The sequence below is a fragment of the Esox lucius genome, chromosome 12 (assembly GCF_011004845.1).
Source record: "Esox lucius isolate fEsoLuc1 chromosome 12, fEsoLuc1.pri, whole genome shotgun sequence".
NCBI classification, from domain to species: Eukaryota; Metazoa; Chordata; class Actinopteri; order Esociformes; family Esocidae; genus Esox; species Esox lucius.
The window spans coordinates 10825834-10853064 of NC_047580.1; the positions used below are offsets into that span (position 1 = coordinate 10825834).

The 27231-nt window shown below is 43.0% G+C and overlaps 2 protein-coding genes across 5 annotated transcripts; one reads left to right on the top strand and one right to left on the bottom strand.

Annotated features, from left to right (window-relative positions):
* Positions 1 to 3675: 3675 nt before the first annotated feature.
* Positions 3676 to 18135, bottom strand: LOC105013949 (YTH domain-containing family protein 1). Of its 2 annotated transcripts, none has more exons than XM_010875847.5 (6): positions 17740 to 18135; positions 17112 to 17136; positions 12183 to 12262; positions 4176 to 5888; positions 3862 to 3909; positions 3676 to 3714 (listed from the first exon to the last, which is right to left on the bottom strand). In XM_010875847.5, exons 1-6 carry the CDS (start codon positions 17764 to 17766, stop codon positions 3685 to 3687), a joined length of 1923 nt encoding a protein of 640 aa, XP_010874149.4. In that variant the 5' UTR covers positions 17767 to 18135; the 3' UTR covers positions 3676 to 3684. The 2 variants fall into 2 exon arrangements, with proteins under 2 accessions (XP_010874149.4, XP_010874147.4); XM_010875845.5 differs by having other exon boundaries at positions 12165 to 12262.
* A 562-nt stretch (positions 18136 to 18697) lies between these two features.
* birc7 (baculoviral IAP repeat containing 7) lies at positions 18698 to 27222 on the top strand. 3 transcript variants are annotated; one of them, XM_010875843.3, is made up of 9 exons: positions 18698 to 18728; positions 19967 to 20647; positions 21410 to 21509; positions 21760 to 21838; positions 21999 to 22044; positions 22986 to 23201; positions 24437 to 24502; positions 24768 to 24983; positions 26849 to 27222. In XM_010875843.3, the coding sequence occupies exons 2-8, from the start codon at positions 20098 to 20100 to the stop codon at positions 24968 to 24970; spliced, it is 1260 nt and encodes a 419-aa protein (XP_010874145.1). In that variant the 5' UTR covers positions 18698 to 18728; positions 19967 to 20097; the 3' UTR covers positions 24971 to 24983; positions 26849 to 27222. The 3 variants fall into 3 exon arrangements, with proteins under 3 accessions (XP_010874145.1, XP_010874146.1, XP_012991990.1); XM_010875844.3 differs by lacking the exon at positions 22986 to 23201; XM_013136536.3 differs by lacking the exon at positions 18698 to 18728 and having other exon boundaries at positions 19940 to 20647.
* Positions 27223 to 27231: the final 9 nt, after the last annotated feature.

Here is a 27231-nt window from a genome sequence, read left to right on the forward strand (position 1 = left end):
ACGACTCTTTCCCAAACGGTTTTCTCGAACGCGTTCTACCCCATTCCCTATCTGGAAAGCCGGAGAAGCATTCCTTTCATTAACCCAGGTAGGCCTAAATCAAGCTGATTTTACAATATACTGGCCGCTTGATTTTTAACCAACGAAGAAACCTGCAAGTCGATTTTTACATTTCGTTTAGTGACCCCAAGACCGCTTTTGTAATCAGAATCTACTCGGCCTTTAGTCAAAATATTAGTATGTTATGAAGTGACATGGATCCACCGACCCGGACCACATGGGCTATTAACATGTCCAGCTGATTTCCTTTCAATAAACTATCTCTGGGAGACAGGACCTTTCTGGAAAACATTCACTTTATAAACAAAGCATCTTCAGAATGTCAAAAGCAATGAGATGCAGACAATGTTCTTGTTGCTAAATAGACAGTTTATTAAGGCTTGACTTCATCTAAAGATAAAAATAAAAAATAACCAAGTCAGAGCTTTAAAACAGGTTAGCCCCACTGCTACAACTATAGTGGTTTACTTGCAAGTCTATAGGAAGATAGTTCGTTACATGAAATCGTAGTATTTTTCCTCACATAATTCCTTTAGTGTTGGAGATATATAATTTTAGAACCATTATCATGGCCGTCTATTGCAGCAAACAATTAGTCACGTGCATGTAAGTCCTATGCATCACATCCATTTCATGCGTCTGGACCTAGAGAACAGAGATGCGCGATACAGTCCAAGCAGCATCCTCCACGTGTCCAGTTCCTTCACGTAGACTGAGGTGTTAGACCACTGGAGAAAAAGCCCATGGAAGGCATTAGCCCACACGGCTTAAACTCTGCGTCTTCACATCAGTGCAGATGGGAGGAAGGTTGTCACTTTAGACAATAACTAGATGCATCCAGGGCTTCCACTGTATAGGTCAAAGGTCATGTCTCCAGTCACATGGTGGTAAACTGGCCAAAGGGAAGGGAACAGTAACGGTCCAGATAACTGTAAGAATCGACATCGGAGCAGGGGTTGACATGAGGTGTACACCCATGCACAATGCACACCCACATCCAGATGGTGTGGAACTGATGAGGTTACACAACTTTAGTGAAGGCAAGGGGATGTAGGTTCGCACAGTGAGTGACAGCATCTATTATGGAGGCTGGTGCTGGTTCTGCAATGTCCTGTTTCTCTCGCACACAGAGACACAGTCACACGGAGACACTTACCTATCAAACTGAGGCATGGCAATTTAGTACCATAAAAAAATTAATTTACTTAACCTTAATTAACCCTAACCTTAAACTCAATAACTTAACCTTCCGTAAAAGTAACCTAAACCTTATCCTTAATGAGAAATTAAAATCCGAACCATAACCCAATATAGAGCCAAATGTCCCCACTTCCCATGGCCATCCTTGTTGAACTATCAGGAACAAGCACACCTCACCAAGCATAAAGTGACAGAAAACATTGAAAAGAAGTAACCTTGCTAAATATCTCAAACCGTAATTTCTCCCATTTGCAGTCGACTGAACATCACCCTTTGTGTACTACAACCACCGACTGGGGCCGCGGCATCCAGAAGTAGACAGGAACACAGAACACAACAAAGGTTCTCCATCTTGGAACACAGCCTGTCTGCTTTCAACATCTCTCAATGTAACACCATATTGAATAATCCATGAGATTAAAACAATACACCATAAAAAAATAAAATGGAGGAAAATTACCACTGTTTGAAGAAAGCTATAAAGCTAATATCACACCTAATTACAACGACCTACAACAACAAAAAAAAACAATGGTTTGAACAGCTTCTCTTCCGTTGGGAATCCAGCATGTGTGAGATCAGTCAAGAGACAGAAAGGATACACTGCTGCACTCTCAGTCAAGGAACTGTAACGGAGAGGAATCAAACCGTTGTGCTTGCCGCCAATGACAAAGGACGATCTTGTGTTTAAAGACGGCAGTGAACGTGACCTTGTGGCGCTACAACAAACAAGTCACTTAAACCAACAAACACCGCCCCAGCCCCCGAACATCATTAAACACCTGATCAAACAACAAAGTGCGTACCGATATAGACATATATAGATATATTATTAAAAAAATAAACAAAAAAAAAAAACAGTACAAACGCCCCATGGCGTCCAGTGGCGCAGATTTGCTGCACTATGGACAGCAGCTTTATCCGGAAGGTTATCAAGTTATGCCTGCATGATTGCCCACTGTAGGCTATTTATTAGAGGGATAAATGTTCATGTGTCAAAGGTCAACCTCCGATCAATCCCAACCACTCTTGGTACCAGTGACTTATTTCCACGTCAATTGTGAGTTCCAAAAATAAAATGCATACATTCTCAGCAACAACAAAAAAACACACAGAAACCACAGTTGGTTCTTATTTTTTTTTCTTACTCTTGATAGTAAATCAGTTACATTAATTTCAGGTTATACATTTTAGACTTTCTCCATGACTATAGGCCCCTAAGTTAAAGCTTAGCATTACGAAGGACATGATAGATTTATAGCAAAACCAAATTTTGAGAAGCAAAAAAGAAATTAAGTCAAAACAAAACAGAGGATTAAGACAAAATGATGGTGAACGGAACACTTAACCGAAGTGATTTCTTTTTCAAAAAAGCGTGACAGACAATTCATTCATATGTAGCAGTTACGTCACATAAATTAATCACTTTTCTAGTTAGAATTAAAATGGTGAATGCTACATTTTCTCTCAGACTGGCTTGAGTATGTGAACAGAATCTCCCAATGATGAACCATACAAAAAACCTCTTCAGGACAAACTTCATTAATCAAACGAAAACCGAAGTGGAGGAGAGTGTGGGATGTAAAATAGTAAAATTTGGATTCCGATGGTAAGAGCTCCGTTGTCGTGGAGGACAAGCATCAGTTAATTCCTTCCCAGAGGCCTTTGCACTTCCTCCCTTGAAATGTCCAGAGTCTGTGACTTCACACTATCCCTGATTTATCCAGCACTGTCAGTTAAAAGAGCGGTTTCTTTTGACAAGTCATCAATAACTAGTAAAACAAAAATATTAAGGCTCCAGAAAAAGCAGCTTTCTGAACTGAAAATTGTCAGTAGTAAGCCAAAAAAATAGACTTTGTTGATCTTGAATGAAAAATAGATAAACCACTGAAGTCTTATTATCGCACACAGTTCCAAGTCCGAACGTTTTTGCCTTTGGGATCCTCCAACCCTGTTGGCACAGTTAAACCTCTGAAGCATGGCAACAGCGCCCCCCAATGGACTAACCGGGGCAGGACACAGCAGTTCCTGATTGTACAGAAATATAAAGTGGCAGATATTCTCCTTTTCCTTGGTGAGGTCAAACCCTGATTCATTTCGAACAAGAGGAGGGAGGGGGGGCAGGAGAGATGAAAAAAACAAACAAAAAAACAAACCCAGTCTGACGAGAAAGAGTACATGATGGAGAGAACGTAAAAATCGTAAGTCAATCAGAAATAAGACGGTGAGCGTTGGTGGCTACGTAAAACATCGGCTTGTTATCCCTGCACAGGAGTTGGTGGTTGATACCTGGGGGCGGAAAGCGCAAGTCTCAAAGGTGGTGGCAGAAATTCACAAAAAAGGGCTTATTCTTGTTGTAATAATTTGGGAATTATTCTGTCTCTTGAATCAAAAGTCCTAGTGTAACTGTTGATCAAGCGTCTTCTACTGTTGTTTACTCCGGTTTTGGCGCTCCTGTGGGTAGACAGGGAAAATGCATCAACTAACAACCAGGAAGTAGCTAGTTCTATAACACACAACTACAACTGTCATATGAAATCTCCCAACCACCCATCCTTGTCATCACAAACACCATAATGTCCGCTCCGGGTTGACTCGTACCTGATCAAGACGAGACCGGGTCTGGATGGGCGCAGGAGGCTCAAAGGTCTGACAGCACAAGGAGGAGAAGAGGTGTCAGTCAAGCACACAAAACACCTGGAGAACAACCTCTAATAAACTACGCTACGTACTGAAATATGCATGCTATCTGAAAATTCACACAAGTGACAACAAATGACAAAAACGCCAGAAACCAATCACGAGTCCACTAACAAAAAACAAACCACAAAATTTGAAACAGGACAGAGTCGAGAACAAATTCAGGAAGCCAGGCTATCTATCACTCATAAAAGAATAAACGGACCGGGCCCCACCTTGCGCACCTCTTCCTCCTCCTCCTGCCTCTTCTCGTAGTGGGAGAAGTCGTCGAAGATTGAGGTGGTGTGCTTGTAGCCCACGATGATCTTCAGCACCTGCTTGGCCTTCTCCAGGGGGACCTCCTGGGTGTCCCGGGAGTTGGTCACCGGCTTGTTGTCGTTGTTCTCCAGGCGGATGTGGCGCAGCTGGCTGTTGGGCACGTCCTTCACGAACAGCCAGTCCACGTCGAACTTCCCCTTCCACTTGTCCTGCGCCCACACGCCAACGCTGGTGCCGTAGTCCACGGGCGAGCGCATCTCAGCCACGCCGCAGAAGTGCCCGCTGCCATTGACGCTGAACAGCAGGTAGACGGGCCCCTTGCCGTTGAGGCCGCGGAAGGCGCCGTCCAGCCGCTTGTTGCCGTGCTCCGTGCTGCACCAGATTGAGTACTTGATGGAGCGGTGGATGTCGTCCTCGGAGTAGCTCTTGATGATGAACACACGGCCGTTCTTCAGGTTCCATTCAAACTCCCTCGGGTTGTAGCTGTGGACCGCGCGCAGCTTCTCAAGCACCGGGTGGTTCTCCGCGCCGCCAGGGATCAGGCAGGCGGAGCCGGGCGGGCCGGCGCCATTGCCCGCACACAAGGCTCCGCTAACGTCCATGCCTGCTGCTCCCTGCCCGTAGCCCGGGTTGCGGTTGCGCGGGGCCACCCAACGCGTCTGCGGGGGCGGGGGTTGGTTGTGGTTCTGGTAAGGCTGGGGAGGGGGTTGGTGCTGCTGGTGAGGCTGGTGCTGTAACGCCATAGGCTGCATCTGCTGGGGCATCAGGGACTGAGGAGGGGCCTGCATGGGGTTGTGGTTCTGCATGGGGTTCGGGTTCTGCATGGGGTTGTGGTTCTGCATGGGGTTGTGGTTCTGCATGGGGTTGTGGTTCTGCATGGGGTGACCGAGGGGCATGTTCATAGCCTCCTGCTGCTGCTGAATGGGGGCCTGGGACACTTTATTGATGGGCCCCTTGTTGTCCCAGGTGCCGATGTCCATGTTGTGTTTGATGGGAGGGGGAGGGAGGGCTCCCCCGGGGCTGGGCATGCCTGGTTTGGCCTTGGCCTTCAGCTGCTGGGGCTTGGCTGGCTTGCTGGCAATGGCTGCCCAGGAGGTGGGCTTGGGCATGCCAGCGGGCGTGCCACCGTTCCCTTGCTGCTGCTGGGACGCCGTGGCCGGCGGTCCACCGATCGCCGAGCCCACAGCCTTGACCCCGGAGCCCTGGCCCGCCATGTCCCCACCGATCTTCAGGCCCACCATGCCCTGCTCCAGGCTGTTCATGCCGGGGGCCTTGTTGAGCGTGTCGCTGTGGAAGCCCGTCTGACTGTCTGGCAACAGGGTACCCCCTAGGGAGCTCGGAGGGTAGCTGTAACTGCCCCCGTAGGCGGAGCTCTGAGTCTGCTGGCCCTGAGACCCGCTGGTGCCCCAGGCGGAGAAGGCCGGGTTCTCGGGGAAAAAGTTAAAGCGGTGCGGATAGATGCTGCTGCCCAGGCCACCGGGCTGGCCAAAGACGGTGTCGGGCATGAAGTGGTGGTCGCCATTGCTCAAGGGTCCGTAGGGGGTGAGGTAAGGGATGGGGGGGTCTCCGCCAGTTGACCAGGGGGCCTCGCTGAGGGGGTAAGGGAAGCCGATGGAGGGGGCGTAGTAGCTGGACAGGTAGGGGTCGGTCATGGACTGGTAGCTGTTGTTCTGCAGACAAAGGGAAAAGGAAAAACAGATCAGTGACGGTTAAGCGGCACAGAAAACAGTGTGTGTTAGGTGTTTGCATTACTGCAACACTAATAAACCGCTTCTCAGGAAATGTTTAGACAGTGAAAGGGCAGAATACGCACAGACTAGGGCTAAACTGGCAGGTTACAAGATTGACAAAGTAATAAGCCAGTTAGGTTTGAGAGATTATGAAAATAGACTTAGTATTGCATTAGACATAAACAGCATTGGCTTCTCTCAACTTGTGTTTAAAACACCTGGGGGGCCGTACCTATGCACATTTGCTAAAATATTCACTTAGCCAATGCTATAACCCAGAGCTGCTTTTTCTATTTTACCAGGAAAGCCTACAAAAACACTATCATTTTAGAGTGAACTGCCCTGCTCAGGGCCAGAACAACAGATTAGTGAGTGCATACATTATCGTACAAGCCCCCTGCTGAAATTGAATGCACAAGGCTGGGGTTGAAAGAGCCATGCTCAGCCAACTAGGCTACATGAGACCTTTAACATCTTTTGTTTAATCCGTTGGTCTAAAATGACAAGGTTTTAGGCCAACATGTTGGAATTAGCCACAATTCTATGGCCAAGATGTTAACAGAGCTTAGATATACAAAATATACACACATTAATTATATATACACACATATATACAGACAAAAATAATAATAAAAACATTTTTGGATATATATCCAAAAACGTTGGGACGCTGCATAAAATGCTATTAAGAACAGAATGCAATAATGTGCAAATCATTTATCCCTATATTTAATTGAAAAAAGTACAAAGACAACATGTCAAACATTGAAACTGAGACATTTTATTGTTTTTGGAAGAATACATGCCCATTTCTAATATGATGCCAGCAACAGGTTTCAAAAACTTGGGATTGGCGTGTTTACCACTGTGTTGCATCACCTCTTTTAACAATACTCTGTGTTTGGCAACGATGGAGACTAGGGCTGCACGAATTGGATAACATATTGAATCGCAATTTCTTTGAGAAATATTGCAATTACCGATATGATTTGTGATCACTTAACCAGAAAAGGAACCAGGCAAGCCTAATTCAGCCAGGCCGCAATTAAAAGCATAAATGTTATTGCCCTTACTGGATTCGAACCCAGTTCTCCAACATGAGTGGCTGTGTCTTAACCACTACACCACGGTGCTATACAGCGGGGAGATATACTGTATTTGATATACTGCCGATTTTGCAAACCTTTGTTTGCAATTACAGAGATCATATGTTTCTTGTATTCCTTGACCAGGTTTACACACACTGCAGCAGGGATTTTGGCCCCATCCATCCTCCCCTCAATACAGTGCAGTCTTCTGTCCCCTTTGCAGAAAAGCATCCCCAAAGAATGATGTTTCCACCTCCATGCTTCACGGTTGGGATGGTGTTCTTGGGGTTGTACTCATCCTTCTTCCTCCAAACATGGCGAGTGGAGTTTAGACCAAAAAGCTCTATTTTTGTCTCATCAGACCACATGACCTTCTCCCATTCCTCCTCTGGATCATCCAGATGGTCATTGGCAAACTTCAAACGGGCCTGGACATGCGCTGGCTTGAGCAGGGGGACCTTGCGTGCGCTGCAGGATTTTAATCCACAACGGCGTAGTGTGTTACTAATGTTCTTTGAGATTGTGGTCCCAGGTCTCTTCAGGTCATTGACCAGGTCCTGCCGTGTAGTTCTGGGCTGATCCCTCACCTTCCTCATGATCATTGATGCCCCACGAGGTGAGATCTTGCATGGAGCTCCAGACTGAGGGAGATTGACCGTCATCTTGAACCTCTTCCATTTTCTAATAATTGCGCCAACAGTTGTTGCCTTCTCACCAAGCTGCTTGCCTATTGTCCTGTAGCCCATCCCAGCCTTGTGCAGGTCTACAATTCTATCCCTGATGTCATTACACAGCTCTCTGGTCTTGGCCATTGTGGAGAGGTTGGAGTCTGTTTGATTGAGTGTGTGGACAGGTGTCTTTTATACAGGTAACGAGTTCAAACAGGTTCAGTTAATACAGGTAATGAGTGGAGATCAGGAGGGCTTCTTAAAACTAACAGGTCTATGAGAGCCGGAATTCTTACTGCTTGGTAGGTGATCAAATACTTATGTCATGCAATAAAATGCAAATTCATTATTTAAAAATCATACAATGTGATTTTCTGGATTTTTGATTCTGTCTCTCACAGTTGAAGAGTACCTATGATAAAAATTACAGACCTCTACATGCTTTGTAAGTAAGAAAACCTGCAAAATCAGCAGTGTATCAAATACTTGTTCTTCCCATTGTATACTATACATAGTTTTACTATGTTTTTGTGCACATTTTTGTTATGTAGAATTAAGTAATGTGCATATAGTCATATGCACGATTACACATTTAAAACTAAAACGGTCCAGAGGGCTATTCAGCCATACATAGTGGACATTCCCCATAAAACAGTTTCCGATATATTATTGCTTAGATGGTCTCCTTTATTCCAGAACATGATGAATAAACTATTACTCTGTTAACAATGCCTAACGTTCCCAACAACTTTTTTTTTTGTTTCGGATATCACCTGCTGTCTTTGTCTTGTTCATGATTGCTCGTGCACTGCAGCAAAATAAAATTACAACACCATCCCAAAGCAAAGAAAGAGACTAAAGTAAAATTTTCAGAGCAATCTAAGATAGTAACCCAATTCGGAAAACTGGCACAATAAGCTCTCTCACAGCTGAGATGGATGGGACTTCTGACGAACTGGCCACTAACTGTAAATATTCCAGCAAGGCTAGCTACTGTAGATAACGATAGAGGCTACTGTGCGGTAGGCAATCAGTTCAAGCTAGCCTGATCGGGATATTAGCAGTCAGTAGCTATGCTTGTCAAACGTCCATCCATCCCAGTTGTACTGTATTCCAATCAAAGTTCGAACTAATAATACAAGTCAAAATTCAAGTGAAATGGGCAAGCACCTTTTCAAATTCACTCATAGGACTCCAGTAAAAGGTAAAGGGTAAAGCATGACATGGATTTCAAGAGAGATTGGTTTAAGTCATAAAATGCACGTGGAATGGATTTAGAAAGTGGGCTGGTCGGGCTTTGAAATAGGGAGAAGGGGAGAAAGACGCACCAACATCCACAACAATATTGCCCGCATTATCACAATAATCAATTATTGGGGGAACAAACTGGCCTTATGAATATTGAGGAAAACTTATTTGTATAATTTTGGGCTGATTATTACTAGGCTGGTCTCTGGAAGAATTTACGAGTCCTCACAGTCAGAGACCAAGTCAAGATCGAGTACAAATGCAACCGAGACCTAGAAAAGATTGAGACACTCAAAAAAAAGGTCTCGAGACCGGACTCAAGACCAGCCTAGAGTACTTCAGCTCTGGCAGCTACTGAGGGTTGTAGCAAGCAAAGTTTTTGTCTATCCAGACCCAAAAACATGCACAGATGCTTACTTCGAATAGTTGCAATATAACCGTGAACAATTATATTTTAGGCTTACTATAACGCAGCTACTGAAGGTTGTAGCCAGCAAAGTTTGTGTATATCCGGAACAAATCCTAATGCATAATTTGCTCTGACTGTGATGAGATTCGAACCTGGAACTTATTGGTGGCAGTTCTGTGTCTAACAACTACGCTATTTAACAAGGGGTAGTCAGTCAGTCAGTCAGTCCGAGACATTCGCTCTTCTTGGCCGGCTATGCTATTGTCGGTGATTCGTCACCACCACAGGACAATTTTCCACTTTGTCCATCTTAAATGAACTTGGGCCCAGAGAAGGCGGTGGCGTCTCTGGATCTTGTTTATATATAGGTGGTTTCTTCTTTGATTGATAGAGTTTTAACTTGCATTTGTGGATTCAGTGACGTACTGTGTTCACCGACAATGGTTTTCGGAAGTGTTCTGAAGCCCATGCATTGACCTGTTGCCAAATAACCTAATTAGTCGTAAGATGTTCCACTAGGTGTTTCTTAGCATTACACAACTTTTCCAGTCTTTTGTAGCCGTCTCAGCTTTTTTTAAAATTCAAAGTGGACATATATTTTTCAAGTAAAAATAACCTCTCAGATTCAATATTTGATATGTTGTCCTTGTACTATTTTCTATTGAATATAGGGTTTAAATGATTTGCACAACATTGCATTCTGTTTTTCTTTACATTTTACACAGCTTCCCAACTATTTTGGAAACGAGATTGTATATATAAAACAAAATATGCCGTGATTATTGTTGCATAAACCTGTTTGTGATGAAGAGCTAGGGAAGAGGCAGGCTTAACAACATATGAAATCTATTATTATATCTTCATTTCATGACACATTCAGTTCACAACAACACAACATGACAATTTAATTCACACAAAAAATATCCACCCATGAATGGAACCCAAATTGCCACTGCATGTGAAAAATTTTCAAACTGGGCAATCATTTCTATCAACTAGTGATACTACAAATGTCTAGTGGTGATGTAGTTAATATTAAAACTTGCCAGTGCTTTTGAGGTGGTTTGTTCACTGTTATAATGTTCGATCACATTCAACAAGGTAGACAATTGTAATTTGATATAATTATCTGTTCAGCTGATGAACCAGCATGGGGCTAGTTTTGTCCAGGTATTCTATATGAAACACAAAAAGCTATCAGTTAACCATTTAATATCAATTGATTAAGACAACTTAACAGCAACTCAAATGTGGCTCCCTGGTTTTCAAAACTTTAAGGCAATCATATTTGTTGTGCATAAACCTCTATTATTATTATTTTTTAACTTTTCCAGAGCAGTACATTTTGCAGAACCATGCACTGCCAACTGAGCCATTTGGGACCAAGACCTGGATCATAGTTTGTGTACCTATACTTGTGGTGAGCCATGGCCCTGTGGTAACACACCTGGCTCCATAAGCCAGAGATCAGGTTGGAATACCAATGCCCACCATTCAACCATGTGTCTCCATCTAATCCCGACTGTCAATATTAGACTTAATAAACCAGAAAAATTGTGTACAAAAAAAGTTTACATATATTCATTTGATCGAGACACTGAAAATGCAAGTCATGATTTTAAAGCTCTTGAAGTCTGACAATGGTAAGCATTTATGAGTTGCTTGTGGTGCATTGGCACAAAAAGCTGAAAATGTGCGCATATATTTAATTATTAATATACAGTAGCATAAACATTTAGAGAATGTGATTGCCCTATAGCTGATCTACAGCCTGCCCTGATCTTAAGTACTATGACAAAACTGACATTTATCAGACTATTAATCTGACAACTAATAATATTATTGCGCCTGCAAGCCCAGGCCAACTCAAATCCTTTTATTTTGTTTTCCATAAGGAGTGTTCTCCAAATATTTTTCCTGTCTTTTAATAGTGAGTAATATAGACCGGTGAAGATGGGACATAATGGTGAAGGTTAGAGATGAATCCTTGGTCCCTGCGATACCAGTCGCCAATCTAATATGCACAGTAGTCCTGGTTTCTACAAATAATTTAAATCGGGCTGGTTTCCAAACATCTAGTTAGGTTCCTGATTAGAGGCGTACTTATTTAGCACAAAATATTGGAACTGGCATGGAGCACAGATTTGAAATTTGAGGGAGGAGCATTTGTTGGTGAAATCCAGAAGCTTGATTCAAAGACCTTTAAGACCTGTAATCACAGACCAACCCAAATAAGTTTTATACAGACAGAAACTAAATAGACTGTAACCAACTGCAGCATCAACACAGACACTGCCCCGTTTCCTACCATGGAACAGGCAACACAGACACTGCCCCGTTTCCTACCATGGAACAGGCAACACAGACACTGCCCCGTTTCCTACCATGGAACAGGCAACACAGACACTGCCCCGTTTCCTACCATGGAACAGGCAACACAGACACTGCCCCGTTTCCTACCATGGAACAGGCAACACAGACACTGCCCCGTTTCCTACCATGGAACAGGCAACACAGACACTGCCCCGTTTCCTACCATGGAACAGGCAACACAGACACTGCCCCGTTTCCTACCATGGAACAGGCAACACAGACACTGCCCCGTTTCCTACCATGGAACAGGCAACACAGACACTGCCCCGTTTCCTACCATGGAACAGGCAACACAGACACTGCCCCGTTTCCTACCATGGAACAGGCAACACAGACACTGCCCCGTTTCCTACCATGGAACAGGCAACACAGACACTGAATGAAGGAAAATGACAGAACGATCCCGTAGAAAACTGGTCAGCATTATCACCTGCGGCCAGTCACGCACCTGGGTTGATTGGCCAGTGAGGTACGGCTCAAAGTCATTGTCCTGGATAGTCTCCTTCTGATGCAGTGAACCATTTTGAACTGAAAGAAAAACACAAGTGAGTCAGAATATCTTGGCAGAAAGAACAAATTAAAAAAAAATTTTTAACAATAACAATGATTTCAGTCAAGAGCATTAAACAGTGAGCTTAGTGGATAAGAGAACCTACCAAAAAGTAGCAATCAGGATTTATACTTCCCAAGACGAAATCCCAAGATATCCCGTTAACATGGTTATTTATCTCCGAGCCAGTAGACAGTTACCCACTAACTTCCACCCAAATGTGCAGTGCAATAACACTGGGGCTAGTTTGGCAGCAATAACACTGAGGCTAGTTTGGCAGCAATAACACTGGGGCTAGTTTGGCAGCAATAACACTGGGGCTAGTTTGGCAGCAATAACACTGGGGCTAGTTTGGCAGCAATAACACTGGGACTAGTTTAGCAGCAATAACACTGAGGCTAGTTTGGCAGAAATAACAGTGAGGCTAGTTTAGCAGCAAAGCAGTTTACAGAAAATAAATCGACAGGGCATGAATTTTATTTAGAAGGGCTATGCCGCCCATGTGCTGCCACTACAAAGTAGTGACACTAAAATGACCTCAACTATCGTTCCAAAATCATCTTTCATGGCTAAAATTCTGGAGTGTTTCATAAACACACAGGTAAGTCCTTTCATATCTGACTTAACTGAATTTTGAATAAATCTCAATCTGGTTTTAGAACTGGATAAAGTACTATTACTGCCACTACATTGGCTGTCAATGATATTGCCAAAGCACTGGATAAAAAATGCAACTGTGTGGCTCTGTTTGTTGATCTTTCAAAGGCTTTTTATACAGGTTATCATCCCATTTTGATGAAGAAAAGGACCTTGTTGGGATTGGCGGTGGACACCTGCATATGGTATCAGAATTACCATAGTAATAGAACCCAGGCTAATAGGATCGTAATAGGAGTTCAATCAAATTTTCTAGTAGACCACAAAGGGTTAATGAGATTTGAGTTTATGGATATCCTAATAATCAGGATAGGCCTTGAAAACCTCATAATCCACCGACAGAAATAATGATTACAAAAGACAAAATCGGAGACTTCTATTCATTACATTTCTATGCCATTTTTACTATCCGATGCCATTTTTAATCCAGGAGGATAATATTAGAGAAACCAGCCCCAAGGTATATCTAGGCTACGCTAGCTCCCATTATGTCCACCATGTTATCACTAGCACTGGATCACGACATGGAAGGATATTGATGGAACTCCATTGTACAGGTAGGTGAGGGAGCAGGTGTTTATGTTCATCCATGTGTCACCCTCCCTTAATAACTTGAATGCATCATTATAATGACTGCCTATTGGCACATGGTGGGAAACAGGTGGTAACCTGGATATGAATCAGGCTGTGACCTCCTGCAGTGTCGGTCTGAGTCAGGGCCTGTCACTCTGCTTGGCTCTACTCAATGTCTAACACACCAACAGAGTTTAGTCAGCAACAGCACCAATCAACGTCACAGCCTAACGACAACGAATAATCACCAGGCTTCAAGTGTTTCTGTGTGTGTAACAGGGGAGCGTATTTGAGGCTTTTTGTATAAATCGTTTCAGAAACTGGTAAAATAGCAGATGGACCATCTAAAGCTCTGTTTGACACAAACATCGATATGGGCTGAAGTCTGTCCTTACTTATAACAATATCACAATACTAACGGCTTCATTGTAAGGTAGAAACAGCCGGCTTCTTAAACCAGGACACTAAGGGTGCGTGAGGCATGGCTTGGAAAATGTAGGTTCAATTTAGATGTTGAAGCTGCCAACCAGGTCCTTATTATGTTAACCATGATGCAACATTGATGTGACCCTGAGCAATATGGATTACAAATTATTTCACATGACCATCTATCACCCAGGGAGTTTGAAAAATATTAAGCCACTCCCCATGCAATGCTTTTATTTCCACAATTCAACAAGTGTGTTAACCCAGAGCCCGATTGTACTTTTTATTCTAAAATGGTTTACGCTACTTGTCTTTGGGACGAAAGGGGCAGTTTTATAAAAATAAACTATCATTTAGGAATACAACACCATCAGCCATACCTGATGTGGTACGTTTCCCAAGCCAATTTTAAACAACATCCGCCTGATCTGCACAGTTGGGTTTTAGAAGGTTTCATATTGCCCACGGGCGTTTCCAAGATTTAAGCAAAGACTGGCAAAGAAACAGATTTATTGAACCAATCAGAAGGATGCACTAACATTCTGTGCTCTGCCAAGCAACAACTTAGCTTGCAAAGCAAAGAACTTGCTAGTTATTTTTTTTTCACGTAGCTAGCTAGCACATAATCCCGAGCAAACTGATGTGGCAAATGACAAGGTGTACACTTTTTCTCTCTTTTTCTTGTATGTCCTCAAACTTGTTTAATATCTCCACCGTGTAAGTGTAAGAGCACAATGTTAGTCTGTAACCCCATTGTTATTCCACCTAATAGAAAGGGCCCTAAAAATTATATGATTTAAGAAGCCAGAATGTTACGCAAAATGACATTTAACTTAAGATACTGTCTGTGTATGCTGTTAAACCTTTTGATGGTTGGAAGGAGAATGTCTACAGGGAGGTATTATTAATCTGACATTTTTGGGGTACTGATCAGTATATTGCTGCTCAGTTTGTATTTCCAGTTAGTAATCTCAATCTCCTGACGCTTTGCACATGATGCCCATGTGTAAACAACAGCCGAAGAGCCTGAGGTCTGCGGTTCAGTTCCACTATGCTATTGTTTATATAGGAAAGATATCAATTACACACATCTCAACCCCAATGGAGGTCAGCTAGGAGACCTTGGGCTCTCATCCAATGCTTTGAGAAGTAAACAAAGAGGAAAGACAAAATTAGTAAGTAATTAAAGATATTCCCACATTGTGCATGCGTTTACATCGCGGGCAAATTGCATCAGTATTGAAAATACACACCAGACTACTAAAGGTTAGGTTAAAAAAAACATTCGGTATGGATATTTTAGGATGACTTCTATCATGAGAACAACATTTTTAGAAAATAGAAAAATTCAAATTGACTCAACATTCTGACTAATTGAGCCTCCGCGTTATAGACTAGAGTGAGTCTCCTGCCCTCAGATACTAAAAGTGGGTTCTCAGACACACTGTAGCAGCCCACCACTCCAACATTACAGGAAAGCTGTAGGCCCACATACAAGCGAGCACAAGGGCTGCATTTTATGGCTATGTGCACGAAAACTCAGGCACTCGACTATCCTATGTGTAGGTAACTGATATGCAAAGGTCCTAAGCGAACAAAGCTCACTAAATTAAAACTCCACTATCTAGATCAGATAACGTTCAAGTGAAACAAAAGCTGTAACTTTGTGCCAGTGACAAGAGACCACCTTAACCCACGTGGCCAGACCAGGGTGAAACTCAGGTCTAGCTGTATAACATTCACCCACCATGCTAGTTGTGCCTCAACCTGTTGGGCTACCTCTTTTAGCATCACGTCCACCCATAGACAGATCCTCTATCAGTAGACGTTTCCAAAGGGGGTACGGTGGTAATTGCTGTTGCCGAATGGTGCTAAGAAAAGCATTACATTCAACGGTAGCCCTCAAAATCAGAACCAAACATGATGTCTCCCTTATTGCCTACACCAGTCTCTGTCCCACCTGTCCATCTAGTTAATCAGTTGTGCATTTTGGCATTAAGCCCAAGGAGGCAAGATGTAGTGCAGACCGTATACCCGCAAATATTGACACCCACGTTGGCTTATGTTCTGGAGGGGGTGGTAACATCAGTCAAATGGGTTCAATATCTTTTGTAGGTGTATGCAAATGGCCACCTGTCAATCAGAACTACCCATTAGAAATAACCCCTAACTCGGTACACAAGCTGATAAAACAGGTACAAGCGACAGGTCAGTGCATAGCAAAGTGGCTACTCTTTCTAATAGTACTAGAAAAAAGGCACATTTTATTGTACAACTCCAGCTGGTCACGAGACCACCTTTGCGTGTCACAATTTCGGTTGTTTGTGAGAGAACCCTTTTAGGTTCCAGGTACAATCCTCTGTGAAATAGGTTCTGAATAGAAGCCAAATGCATCTTATATGGAACCTAGCAACTTTCAGCAAAGTAGCAAGAGAATGTACCAATAACTTGAAATTGAAATACCATCTCCATTGGAGATTTTGTCAATGAAGTGTATGTTAAATGTCAGTTTGGAGGTGCCGGTAGATTTTTAACATTTTATTTAGAAAATGCTAATTAATAGGTTTAGGGTATATACAAATATATTTTGCAGCACTTCTTTAGAGATGCCTGAGACAACCACAAGTGCATATTTAGCTACCTTGTAGTTATTTATCAACCTTGCATGTAAAAAGTGGATAGAAAATATAGGTTCTCAGCTTGGAGGCACAGACTTATCCATCTGTGCAAAACGGCAACACAGTAAGTGGATCTTTATACCTGAAAGATTTTCATCTCATATGAAGGTTTTGGTACATAAGCATTTAAAATTGGTTAATAAGCAATTGTTTATTTTAAGTTTAAAATACAACATATTTCGAGCCAATACTAGATGAATTCCTGCACGAGTTAAAAAACGGGAATAGGAGAGATTGTACCTGAATAGCAAGTTTGATTTTAAGTTATTCACATGCCAAGGTCCGCAATACTAGCTATAGTATAGGGAAACCAGAGTTTCTTCAAAGGGTTCCCCTAAAGGGACACCCAAAAGACCGTTACATTATATAGACATTGGATTTTAGTAACTAGTTAAGGTTTATCTAACTGCTGTATATTGCTGTTTCTCATCAGATTATAGAGAGCTATTTTGATTCATGAAAGTGCTTCTCTGTTAAATGCAAGTATTCTTACCTTTAGACGCTTGTCCCTTTGATCTCTGCATCCAAATTACATAATGTCGGGGAAAGAGAAACATATATGTTAGTCATCTAGGAAGGGGAGCTTCACTACATGGCTAGTTAGCCAGTTACAGTAACTATCCATTTACTGTATAACAAACTGTTAGTTAAAAGTAATCTGGCTAGCTAGGTAACTTAAACATGGGAGAATTCCATTAGTTGGTTAGCTTTCTGGCTAAACGCATAGCCTAGCTAATATGACTAGCGAGATATAGCTAGCTATCACCAAGCAACGATGTAACTGACTAGCATTACAAGATGGCTACACAGTAGGTAGTTGATAGGTTTACCAATTTAGCCAACTAGTTAGTACGTTATCCGAATTAGCTAACTACCCTTATAACCTCGGGTTTCTAACTGAAGTTAGCTAGCTTACAAGTTATAATAACTTGCTACTTAGCTAGCAATAGCTTACGTGTTTGCCCTCATAATTACGCATCCAGCTATTCAATAATGGTTGCAAAAACGTTATTCGTTTTCGCAGCTTGCCAACCAACTACCTGGCAAAATGAAAATGAGACTAACGTAACATTAGCTAGCTAGCTAGCTGACGCCAAGCGAAGATGAATCGTCCTGCCTACCTGAGGGTCAATGCTTGTGGCAGACATAATTCATTAAGCAAGTCCCTGGATTCGCACGGAGCCTAGCAGGTTACTGTATCTGAAGCCCCAGTTTCGACGGTTCACTGTTGCTAAGTTAGCTAGCTAGCTTGCTAGGTTAGCTAAAGTGTTTTTCCACTGCACGTATCCCCAGATCAACTTCCACAGTTCAAGTATCTTATCCCGTCCGCTCGGATTCAGTATCCAAGCTTAAAAAAGTGCGGATAATATTTGTAACTCTCCAGATAATGGTTTTAGATCCGGTACAATCTCCAAAAAGGGATCTATCTTTTGCGTCTTTTTTACTCCAGAGATCCCTTCTCATCGACAAGCCCAATCCACTTCCCCCAATGGCTGTTCCATCCGGGTTCTAAACCGAGATTACCATAGGCTTTACGTCAGAGAAACCGGTTTCTTGAGAGGTGGTGGTAGCGCTGCATGGTGGGCCAGTGTTGCCAGGTTAAAATGAATATATTAATGTAAAAAGTTTCCAGTGAAAGTTTATATGAAGCCCTACCACGATGCAGGATAATAGGGGGCAATCATTTTAGGTTAATAACCTAGCTAGTAAAAAGTTGCTTCAGACGTTTTCCCCCATAGGGAAATAACTTTAGGCCTGTTGGAAAACCACCAGAAGAACCCTTTTGTTGCCAGATAGAACTCTTTTGGATCAAGGTATGACTTGACCAAATTAATGGCCATTCACATGATTTAAAAATCAAAAATGTCAGGTAAAAAAGGCAAATGTGTTGGTCATCTTTTTAATTAGTGGTTCACCATGATTTTTTAAACTTATTCTAAATATATTTATAATTACATTTTTGTCTCATCTGACCAGATAATGTTATTCTTGATGCTCTCAGAATCCTTCAGACAGCTTGTCATATCCCAATAACTCTGGATTGGTTTCTGTCCTGCCACTCCACCATAAAGGCCTGATTGATGGACTGCTATAGAGATGGTTCTTAATGGTAGGTTTGCCCATTAATGCAGAGAAACTCTGAAGCTCTGTTAGAAATGTGTGGCCATTGAGGTTATGGTAATTTCTGTGAACATGGCCCTTCTTGCAAAATTACTAAATTTGTCCAGATGGTGATCTCTAGAAAGAGTCTTGGTGGTTCCGAACTTCTTCCATTTCACTGTGTTCCTGGAAACTTTCAATCCTTTAACAATTTTGATAACCTTCTCCAGATCCATGCCTCGGCACAGTTCTATCTCTTAGGTCTACAGTGAGTTACTTGGTCTTAATGGATTTGTTTTGCCCTGGCACTGTGATAAACGGAACTTATGTAGAGGTGTGTAACTTTCCATGTCCAATCAATCACATTTGCCAAAGGTGGAATCTAATCACGTTTTAGGGACAAATCAAGTTTTCTGAAAATCTAGACCAGAGGTTGCAATACTAAGACCTTGGGTAGGGATGAAGGGTTTAAGCATTGCCTGAAGATAGAGGTGGTATGTTCTCTTTGTGGCTTTCCTTTGTAAATTATCATCTACTTGATGTTAGCTTTAACTGGAAGTCAGTTGGAATAAGTAGAGTGGGGTGACACAGGAGAACCAAGGCATTACGTATAAGTGACAGGTGTTTTATGGTAAAAACAGGGACCCTTACCACCACTGAATTACAGTTGTCCAGATGCCAGATTACATGTCTGGATTAGTACCTGTGCAAATTCATGTATGAGGTATGGTCTTACTCTACAAATGTTGTAGAGCATTCATCTGCTGGAGTTTGCATGGTCTACTGCTTCATGGCTGGGCAGTTGTGGCTCCTAGATGCTTCCACTTCCACAAATATAGCACTTATAGTTGACCAGGGTAGATCTAGGAGGGTAGACATTTTACCAACTGACTTGTGGCAAAGGTGGCATCCTATGACAGTGCCATGTTTAATGTCACCCAGCCCTTCAGTATGACCCATCTTATTGCCAATGTTTGTCTATGGAGATCTTATGGCTTTGTACTGGTTTCTATGCACATGTGAGCATTGGGGGTGGCTGAAACACCTGAACTCAGTTAGTAGTGGTGTCCACATACTTTGGCCATATAGTGAAGGCCTACTGGAAAATGAAATACTCTTAAAATATCTTGGAATCCTATTTGGACACACCTCTATAATGCACCGGTCCTCTAGCAAAGACGTTTTAAAACTGAATTGTGTTTTCTGCTATTCAACGTTTGACCGCATGGGACTGCCTTCTGGCATCAGGTGAGTGAGTTCTGGAACGCTGCCTGAGGTGGGCTACTGCGCAAGCCGCGCTTACAGCGGCAGGGAATATATGTCCAGCACTGGGCACTTCACGCTTCCACCCGCACAGTCCACTATGGAACGGAAAAGGGATGACTGGCACAGGACCGAAGGAGAAAGAAGACGCCACAAGCCCCAGCATGACGGATGACAGTAGTGACATTTTGTATATTCTGGAGAAGCCTCAGATGCGAGGCGAAGAAGAGCGGCTTCGAACTTTTGAAAACTGGCCGAGGGACGCACCAGTGACTGCGGCCAATCTGGCCAGAGCAGGTTTCTATTTTCTGGGTCCCCAAGATAAGGTCCAGTGTTTCTGCTGTGGAGGCATCCTGAGATACTGGGTCCATGGGGACCGTCCTATCGTTGAACACAAGAGGCACTTCCCCAGCTGTAATTTCGTGCTGGGTAGAGCTGTTGGGAATATCCCGCTGTACTTTGTCCCCGGATCTCCTTCGGATTCCGTGGACGGTCAGCTGTTGAGTCAGCTCCAGAGGATGACCGTGGACGACCAGGGGGCGACCGGGCAAGCTGTTTATCCCGAGATGGAGTTAGAAGAAACCCGACTCAACACCTTTCACAACTGGCCCACCGGTGCGGCAGTCCAGCCCGATGTTCTGGCGCGGGCAGGATTCTTTTACACAGGTGGGCATTTTGTTTTTGCTGATAATGACAGAGATCCAATTGTGAGATCCAATGGTATGTGTTGTGTATATCATCCTTTCTCAATTCGATTGCGAAAGTTTAAAGGCCTATTATTCTGTTGGTTCCATGTAAAAGTCTAATTAAAGTTTGGTATGTCATTTTGATTTCATTACAAACTCCTTGTAGCCTAAAATCCGCAAGGGCAAACGGATATTCAGAAATAGCAAGGGGATAGAGCAGTGTTTGCTACAAGATTCCAGTCGTTGTGTGTGTTCATCGGACAATAGTCAAGCTGAGTCATGTGTTTGTTGCCAGAAAAAGCTGGACAGGACTCGGACTGCGTAAAGGAGAACATACCATCACTGTACATCTGTTGGGGTCATTAAAGCTTCGAAAATAAAACCAAAATCAATAGAGAATGAGAAAAAAAGCTCTTCCTTTGTTCGGAATTCTGTTTTGGAAACGCAATAATACAATATACATTCTGACAACAGGAATGTTGTGGCCATCTGTGAGTATTCATGTTAAAGTTTGTCATTGTGTTTGGCTGAACACAGACAATAAATCCGATGTCCTGTCCCATCTAACGTATGTATCCATAGATTTGTCTGATAAAATGCCTATGTACAGGTGCAGTAGTTTATTTGTGTAAGAAAATGAGAGAGCTATAATTTGTAATTTGTGTCTATTGAATCTTGTTATAAAGCCGTCCTGTCAGAGGGACTGTGGTTGTTTTAATAATTTTTTTGTCCCTGACTCCAGGCCACGGGGACAATGTGAAATGCTTCTTCTGTGATGGAGGGCTTAGGAACTGGGAACCTGGAGATGACCCTTGGCAGGAGCATGCCAAGTGGTTCCCACGGTAACACCCCCCCACACACACATCCTGTATAAATGCATTCTGTAATGCAGATGACGCTGTGTTCCCTATCTTTAAATGTATACATATCTTGCTGTGGCACCCCCACACATTGTGTACAAATGTATACATACCCACGCTGTGGCAGTATTTGTGCACCAGGGGCAGCATCATAGATCGCAAGGCCACTGTAAGCCGAATATGTCCACTGTCCTGTTGGGTCAATAAGCTGCTTCCTAATTATTTTCCTCAGATGTGACTTCCTGGTTCAGACAAGGGGACGTGACTATGTCAGCAATATCCAGGACGCCCACTTTCATAGAGAAACTGTGGTGAGTATCCTCATCCCTGACTGTCCTCCTCCTCAGTCATCCGCTGCCATGCCAAAAGCCTTCATATGAATAATTGCAGCTTGCCGTCATATCCGTCTCAGTCGCTGCAAGATGTAATGGAACTGAAAGAATAACTTACGAATTTGGGTTTGTTTTCTAGAGTGGATCGCAGACCCCCGTGTCTGGAGAAATCAGCCCAGGAAGTGGTGAGTCCAGAGTATACACACACACACTCAGACAAACACACACAGACACACACACACTCAGACACACACCCTTAATAAAATCGGTGGGTACTCCTTCCGATGGGTTAAGTTGTCCCAAACAAACACAATATATATGGATTGCCTCAGGAACTGATACTCCACTTCACTCTGGCTGCAGACTCTGAGGGATGGAGCATTTCAATAAGTGAGCACTTAATAATGTGAATGTAGCTGGAGGATCACAAACACTGCCCGTTTCAGTGGCGGAGCAGACATACAGACGGATCCCTCTCTGTGAAGCCATTGGTGTGCTTTGAAAATGCTCTGTGGTATTGTGTCTGTCAGAGAAGAGCTGTAGAATGCTGGGATGCCTACACTGATCACAGCTCACATGGTAACTCTCTGTCTACCGAGGAGAATGTAGAGGAATCTTAGCACTTATAATGACATGCCGTGGCTCAACCAGCAGTGCAGCATTCTGTTGCACTGAACGCAGGAGGGTCACAGCTTGCAACGCCACGGTGGTGGGTTTGATTCCCACGGGGACCAGACAAAGGGAGTAAATTCACAAAATGTATCCACTCACTACTGTAAATCGCTCTGTGAAACAGTGTCTGCTAAATTACCTAAATGGAAACGGGGGAAAAAGGTTATTGGCTTTGCTTGAAAACACGTCTTTTTGTGCTTTCTCAAGGAGAGATTGCTTTGGTTGAATGACACTTTCTGTTTGTGTGACACTGATTTGGAATTACAATCTATACCGCGATTCTCAGTAGCCAAAGCGACGGACAGTGGTGCGTGCGTTCATTTTAAGTACCAGTGGTCCAGGGAATTGAACCCACTTTCCTGCTGTTGAAAGAGCCATGCTCTCAAACTGCTCCCAAACTATCCCCTTAACCCCCCTCTTATTTAGTGTCATTCCCCTCCCTCCCCTCTGTCAGACGGTGTTGTCAGTCTGGGCGTGCCCTCGGCGGTGTTGTCTCCTGTCGTCCAGACGGTGGTCCAGATGGGGTTTGAGGCGGGCCTGGTGGAGAGTTTGGTCCAGACCAAGTACCTGCTGACCGGGCAGCACTACACCTCCGTGTCGGACCTGGTCACCGACGTACTGGCCGCCGAGGAGGATGAGAGGGCCAGGGAACAGCAGGGCAGAGGTCAGGGTGAGGATCGGGGCTAAATAAACGACAAAGTATCGGCTGTAGGCTGTGGAGGTTTACTGATGTACAAATGCACTGGCGCGCTGTTCCTCACTGTGTGTCATCTGGCTGGCACTTTAATCCGAAACCAACGCACTGTAATGCATGGGAATAATGTTGTGAATGTGTGGCCCCTGGAGTCAAACCCACAACCATGGCATGGCAAGCACCACGCTCTACTAATTGAGCTATAGAGGTTCACTTTTAAGGGAGATTATATTTTGCTTCATCCACTACCAGGATGGATGGTTTCCCAGACCTGAAGGGTTACAGCTCAAAGATGTCTGCAGGGATAGATTTTTTAAAAGTAGTTCCCAATCAGTTTTTTCCCCTTTCATTTAATTCAAAAAAACTTTCATTGGAAACAGCAACACAAGGAGTTGACCAAAAATACAGGGATGAAATAGAATGTGAAAATGACATTACAACAGAAGAGAAAGGAACATACACTGAGGGGGAAAAACAAATGTTGTGGAATGCTTCTTAGGCAGTCTTTTTAAATATATATATTTAAAGACTTTATGCCAACTTTATCACTGTGTATATTATAAAAAAAAATAAAAATCATTGACCTTAATACTCAATCTGATTGTTTGGGCTATAAGAAATCAATTGAAGGTGTTTCAGATCCAACTAGTCAACGGGGTGGTCTAAAGCCCAGCTTCTTGCACAGCTAAACAGACATTGGTCTATTGTAATGAAACCATGTGACATCACGCAGTTGCGTAAAAGTCCCATCCCACATAATTTCTTCTTCCTTACCAGCTTTTACACAAACAGAACATGATCATAATTTTAACCTTTTCAGTGTTATCTGCTGTGAGAATAGAGTATTCTTTTTGTGTGGAAAAAAACACAGTTTCTAACTTTACTGGGCCTTTAATAATTTCCCTATCTGAAATAATCCATGGCTTCCACCCATAGGAACCTGTCTTAAGGTGGGGACCAGCGGTTCTGGGAATGGAAGAACAGAGCAGAGATACAGGACAGAATTAAACATAAGTCCTAAAAATAGCCCGCCTGACCAATGACTGCATCTTCCTCTCTTGACCAGCATCATGTATTCACACTGCGCTTTAACTTTCTTGTTCCCCTGAAATGACTGAATCGACACAATGAATGGAAACACTCAAAGCTGTATGTGGCTTGGTACCATATGTCTCACCCTGGTTTACCAGATTTTTTTTTGTCCCCTTCAGAGCCAGTAGAGAGACAGGGCCCGAGTGCAGGAGGCGTCAGGACACAGACACCCATCAGAGAAAAAGGTCAGAGGTCATGTTTCACACAAGCACACACAGATGTCTTCATTAACTTTATAACTAGGGACCCCAAAAACCTATACATAACCCTAAACCTAACCACAAGTGCCTACCTTAACACCAACCTTAAAAGACTTTATCAACAAATTGACTTTTTCCTGAAGGGTGCCGTGTTTACCTGGTTTAACCCACTGTTTGGGGAACATCTATGCCCTCATTCATGTAATAAAACCTGTTCAGACAAAGACTCAAATGAACGTGTGCATTTCAGCAGTGGGAGACCCCACACCCGAGGAGCTCCTTCGACAGCTGCAGGAAGAGCGAACCTGCAAGGTGTGCATGGACAAGCTGGTGTCCATCGTCTTCATCCCCTGCGGACACCTGGTGGTTTGTAGTGACTGCGCCGCCAGCCTGCGCCACTGCCCCATCTGCAGAGCCACCATCCGAGGCAGCGTCCGAGCATTCATGTCCTGAGAGACACACTCAAGTATGATCAGTCACGTTTATTCAAGAGGCCTTGTTAATAATCAACAGTTGTCGACTTGCAATGTTTATACCTGTCATTAAACCCCTAAAGCATGGGAAGCTCTTATATCACTATATAAGGACAGGATTGCCACTAAATTATTCCTCAAAATGCATTTATTCACCAGTATCAAGTTCATTCGAAAAAAGTTTGAAGAGGTTGCATTTGTTTAAGTGTATCCTTATGTGTCCTGGACGTACATACAGCTCCGGAAAAAATTAAGAGACCATAGCACCTTTTTCTTTCCTTTCCAAAAAAGTTGAAAAGGAAAGTTTTGAGTGAGGAACAGAAGCATAAAATTTGCAGTGGTCTCTTAATTTTAACCCTTCTCTTCCTCACTCAAAACCTTCCTTTTCGACTTTTTTGGAAAGGAAAGAAAAAGGTGCAGTGGTCTCTTACTTTTTTCCGGAGCTGTGTGTCCAGTCATGTAAGAAAGTACATTCCCTGGAAAGTTATAGTTTTCTTTACATGGTTAGACCTATAGATATGTAATCTTCACCTAAGCTATTGACAGACAAAGGTAACCTAACAAATGACACCTAAATAGTTGATTTTGCAATCGTGTAGTCAATAAATATCGTCAGAAATGCAATTTCATAGTGAGGAAATAAGTGCAGCCAAATAAGTACACTTTTATAACTGGTGTTTCCTCCTTTGGCTGAAATTACTTCATGTGGCTGTTTCTTTAACTGTCTATCAGACTCTTAGGTCGCCTGGGAGGAATTTCTGCTGCCCTTTCTTTACAGTACTGCTTCAATTGGGTCATGTTCGAGGGCATTCTTGCATGTACAGTCTGCTTCAAGTCCCCCCACTGCATTTAGAGGATTAAGTCTGGTCTTGTGTGATTTGGATTATTGTCCTGTTTCGAGATCCATGTTCAGTTCAGCTTCAGCTTTTTGACGGATAGCCTCAATTATGGCAAAGTTGGCCAGGCCCTGAAGAAGCAAAGCAGCCCCAAACAAAAATGCAGCCACCTCCATGCTTTACAGTTTGTGTGAGGTTCTCCTGTTCAAAGTCAACATTTCGTTATTGCCAAATATTATCAACTGCACCTTTGAATAATTTAGTCCAGAACACATTGTTCCAGTAGTTTTGTTGTTCACACAGGTGTTTTCAGGCAAACATCAGTCGTGTCTTGATATTCATTTTTGTGAGCAGAGTTGCATTACGACTTCCATGAGCATCTTTCGGCCAACTCTAAGGTTGAAGTTGGTGTTACAACCTGTCTTATATAGATTGCTAAGATTTGTCACCATTTGTAAATGATCTTTCATACAGTGGAATTATGTACTTTGAATTGGCTTTGAACTTGTGAACATGATTGATTGAACAGTTTTTCTTCTGAGGGCCTCGGATAAGTCTTTAGATCTTGGTTAGATTCTGTGTTACCACAAACCCATATAGTAAAGAACAGGACCAAGTTTCTGATCATTATTGGAGGCTGATCTTTCAGAAGTTGCTCTCATAGTTTTCTAATAATTTGCACTGGTTTGGGTGCACCTAATTCTAATGTAAGCTTTTTTATGTGTAGTTGAAACCTAGCTTTAATACCCATATGTCCAAAATTGTGAAAACAAATACAACATTCCAGGGGGTGTTTTTACTTTTCCACGTGTGTGCGTGTGTGCGTGCATGCAAGTGTATGTTTTTCTGCGGGTGTGGTCATCTATATATTCATACATGTTAAAAATGTAATCTAACTACACCTGAGACTCACTATCAGTGCTTTTCCAGAAGGATCCACATGGCTTAAGAGCGAATGGTTTGTCATCAAGGGGAAGAAGAGCCAGTAATACACCAATGCATTGTCTTTGTTTCTCTTTAAGGCTTTGGTTCGCCTTCAACAAATAGAGAAAGATTATGAAGACCCACGGGGCAGCTCACATCGTTCTACAGGTGCTGAGAGAACGTTGTGCAAATGTTCTATGGATGTTGGATGCCTGATGTGTCTAACCTACCCATAGAAACCTCCACACTGCTCTGCTGTTGATTTTGCCCTGCTCACAATACCCTCCGAAATGAAAATAGCCTCCCTTTCAGCCGTCATAGTAGTTGTTGAAGTTAGAGATTTATTTTTACTACAATAAACACATAATGCAATACCCTTGTCTATTCATATTGTTTACAGAACCAGCCCAGGACAAGAAGTAAATATGTCCAACTGCACATGAGATGAGGCATTTGCACAAGTAGACCAGGATTAACAGTA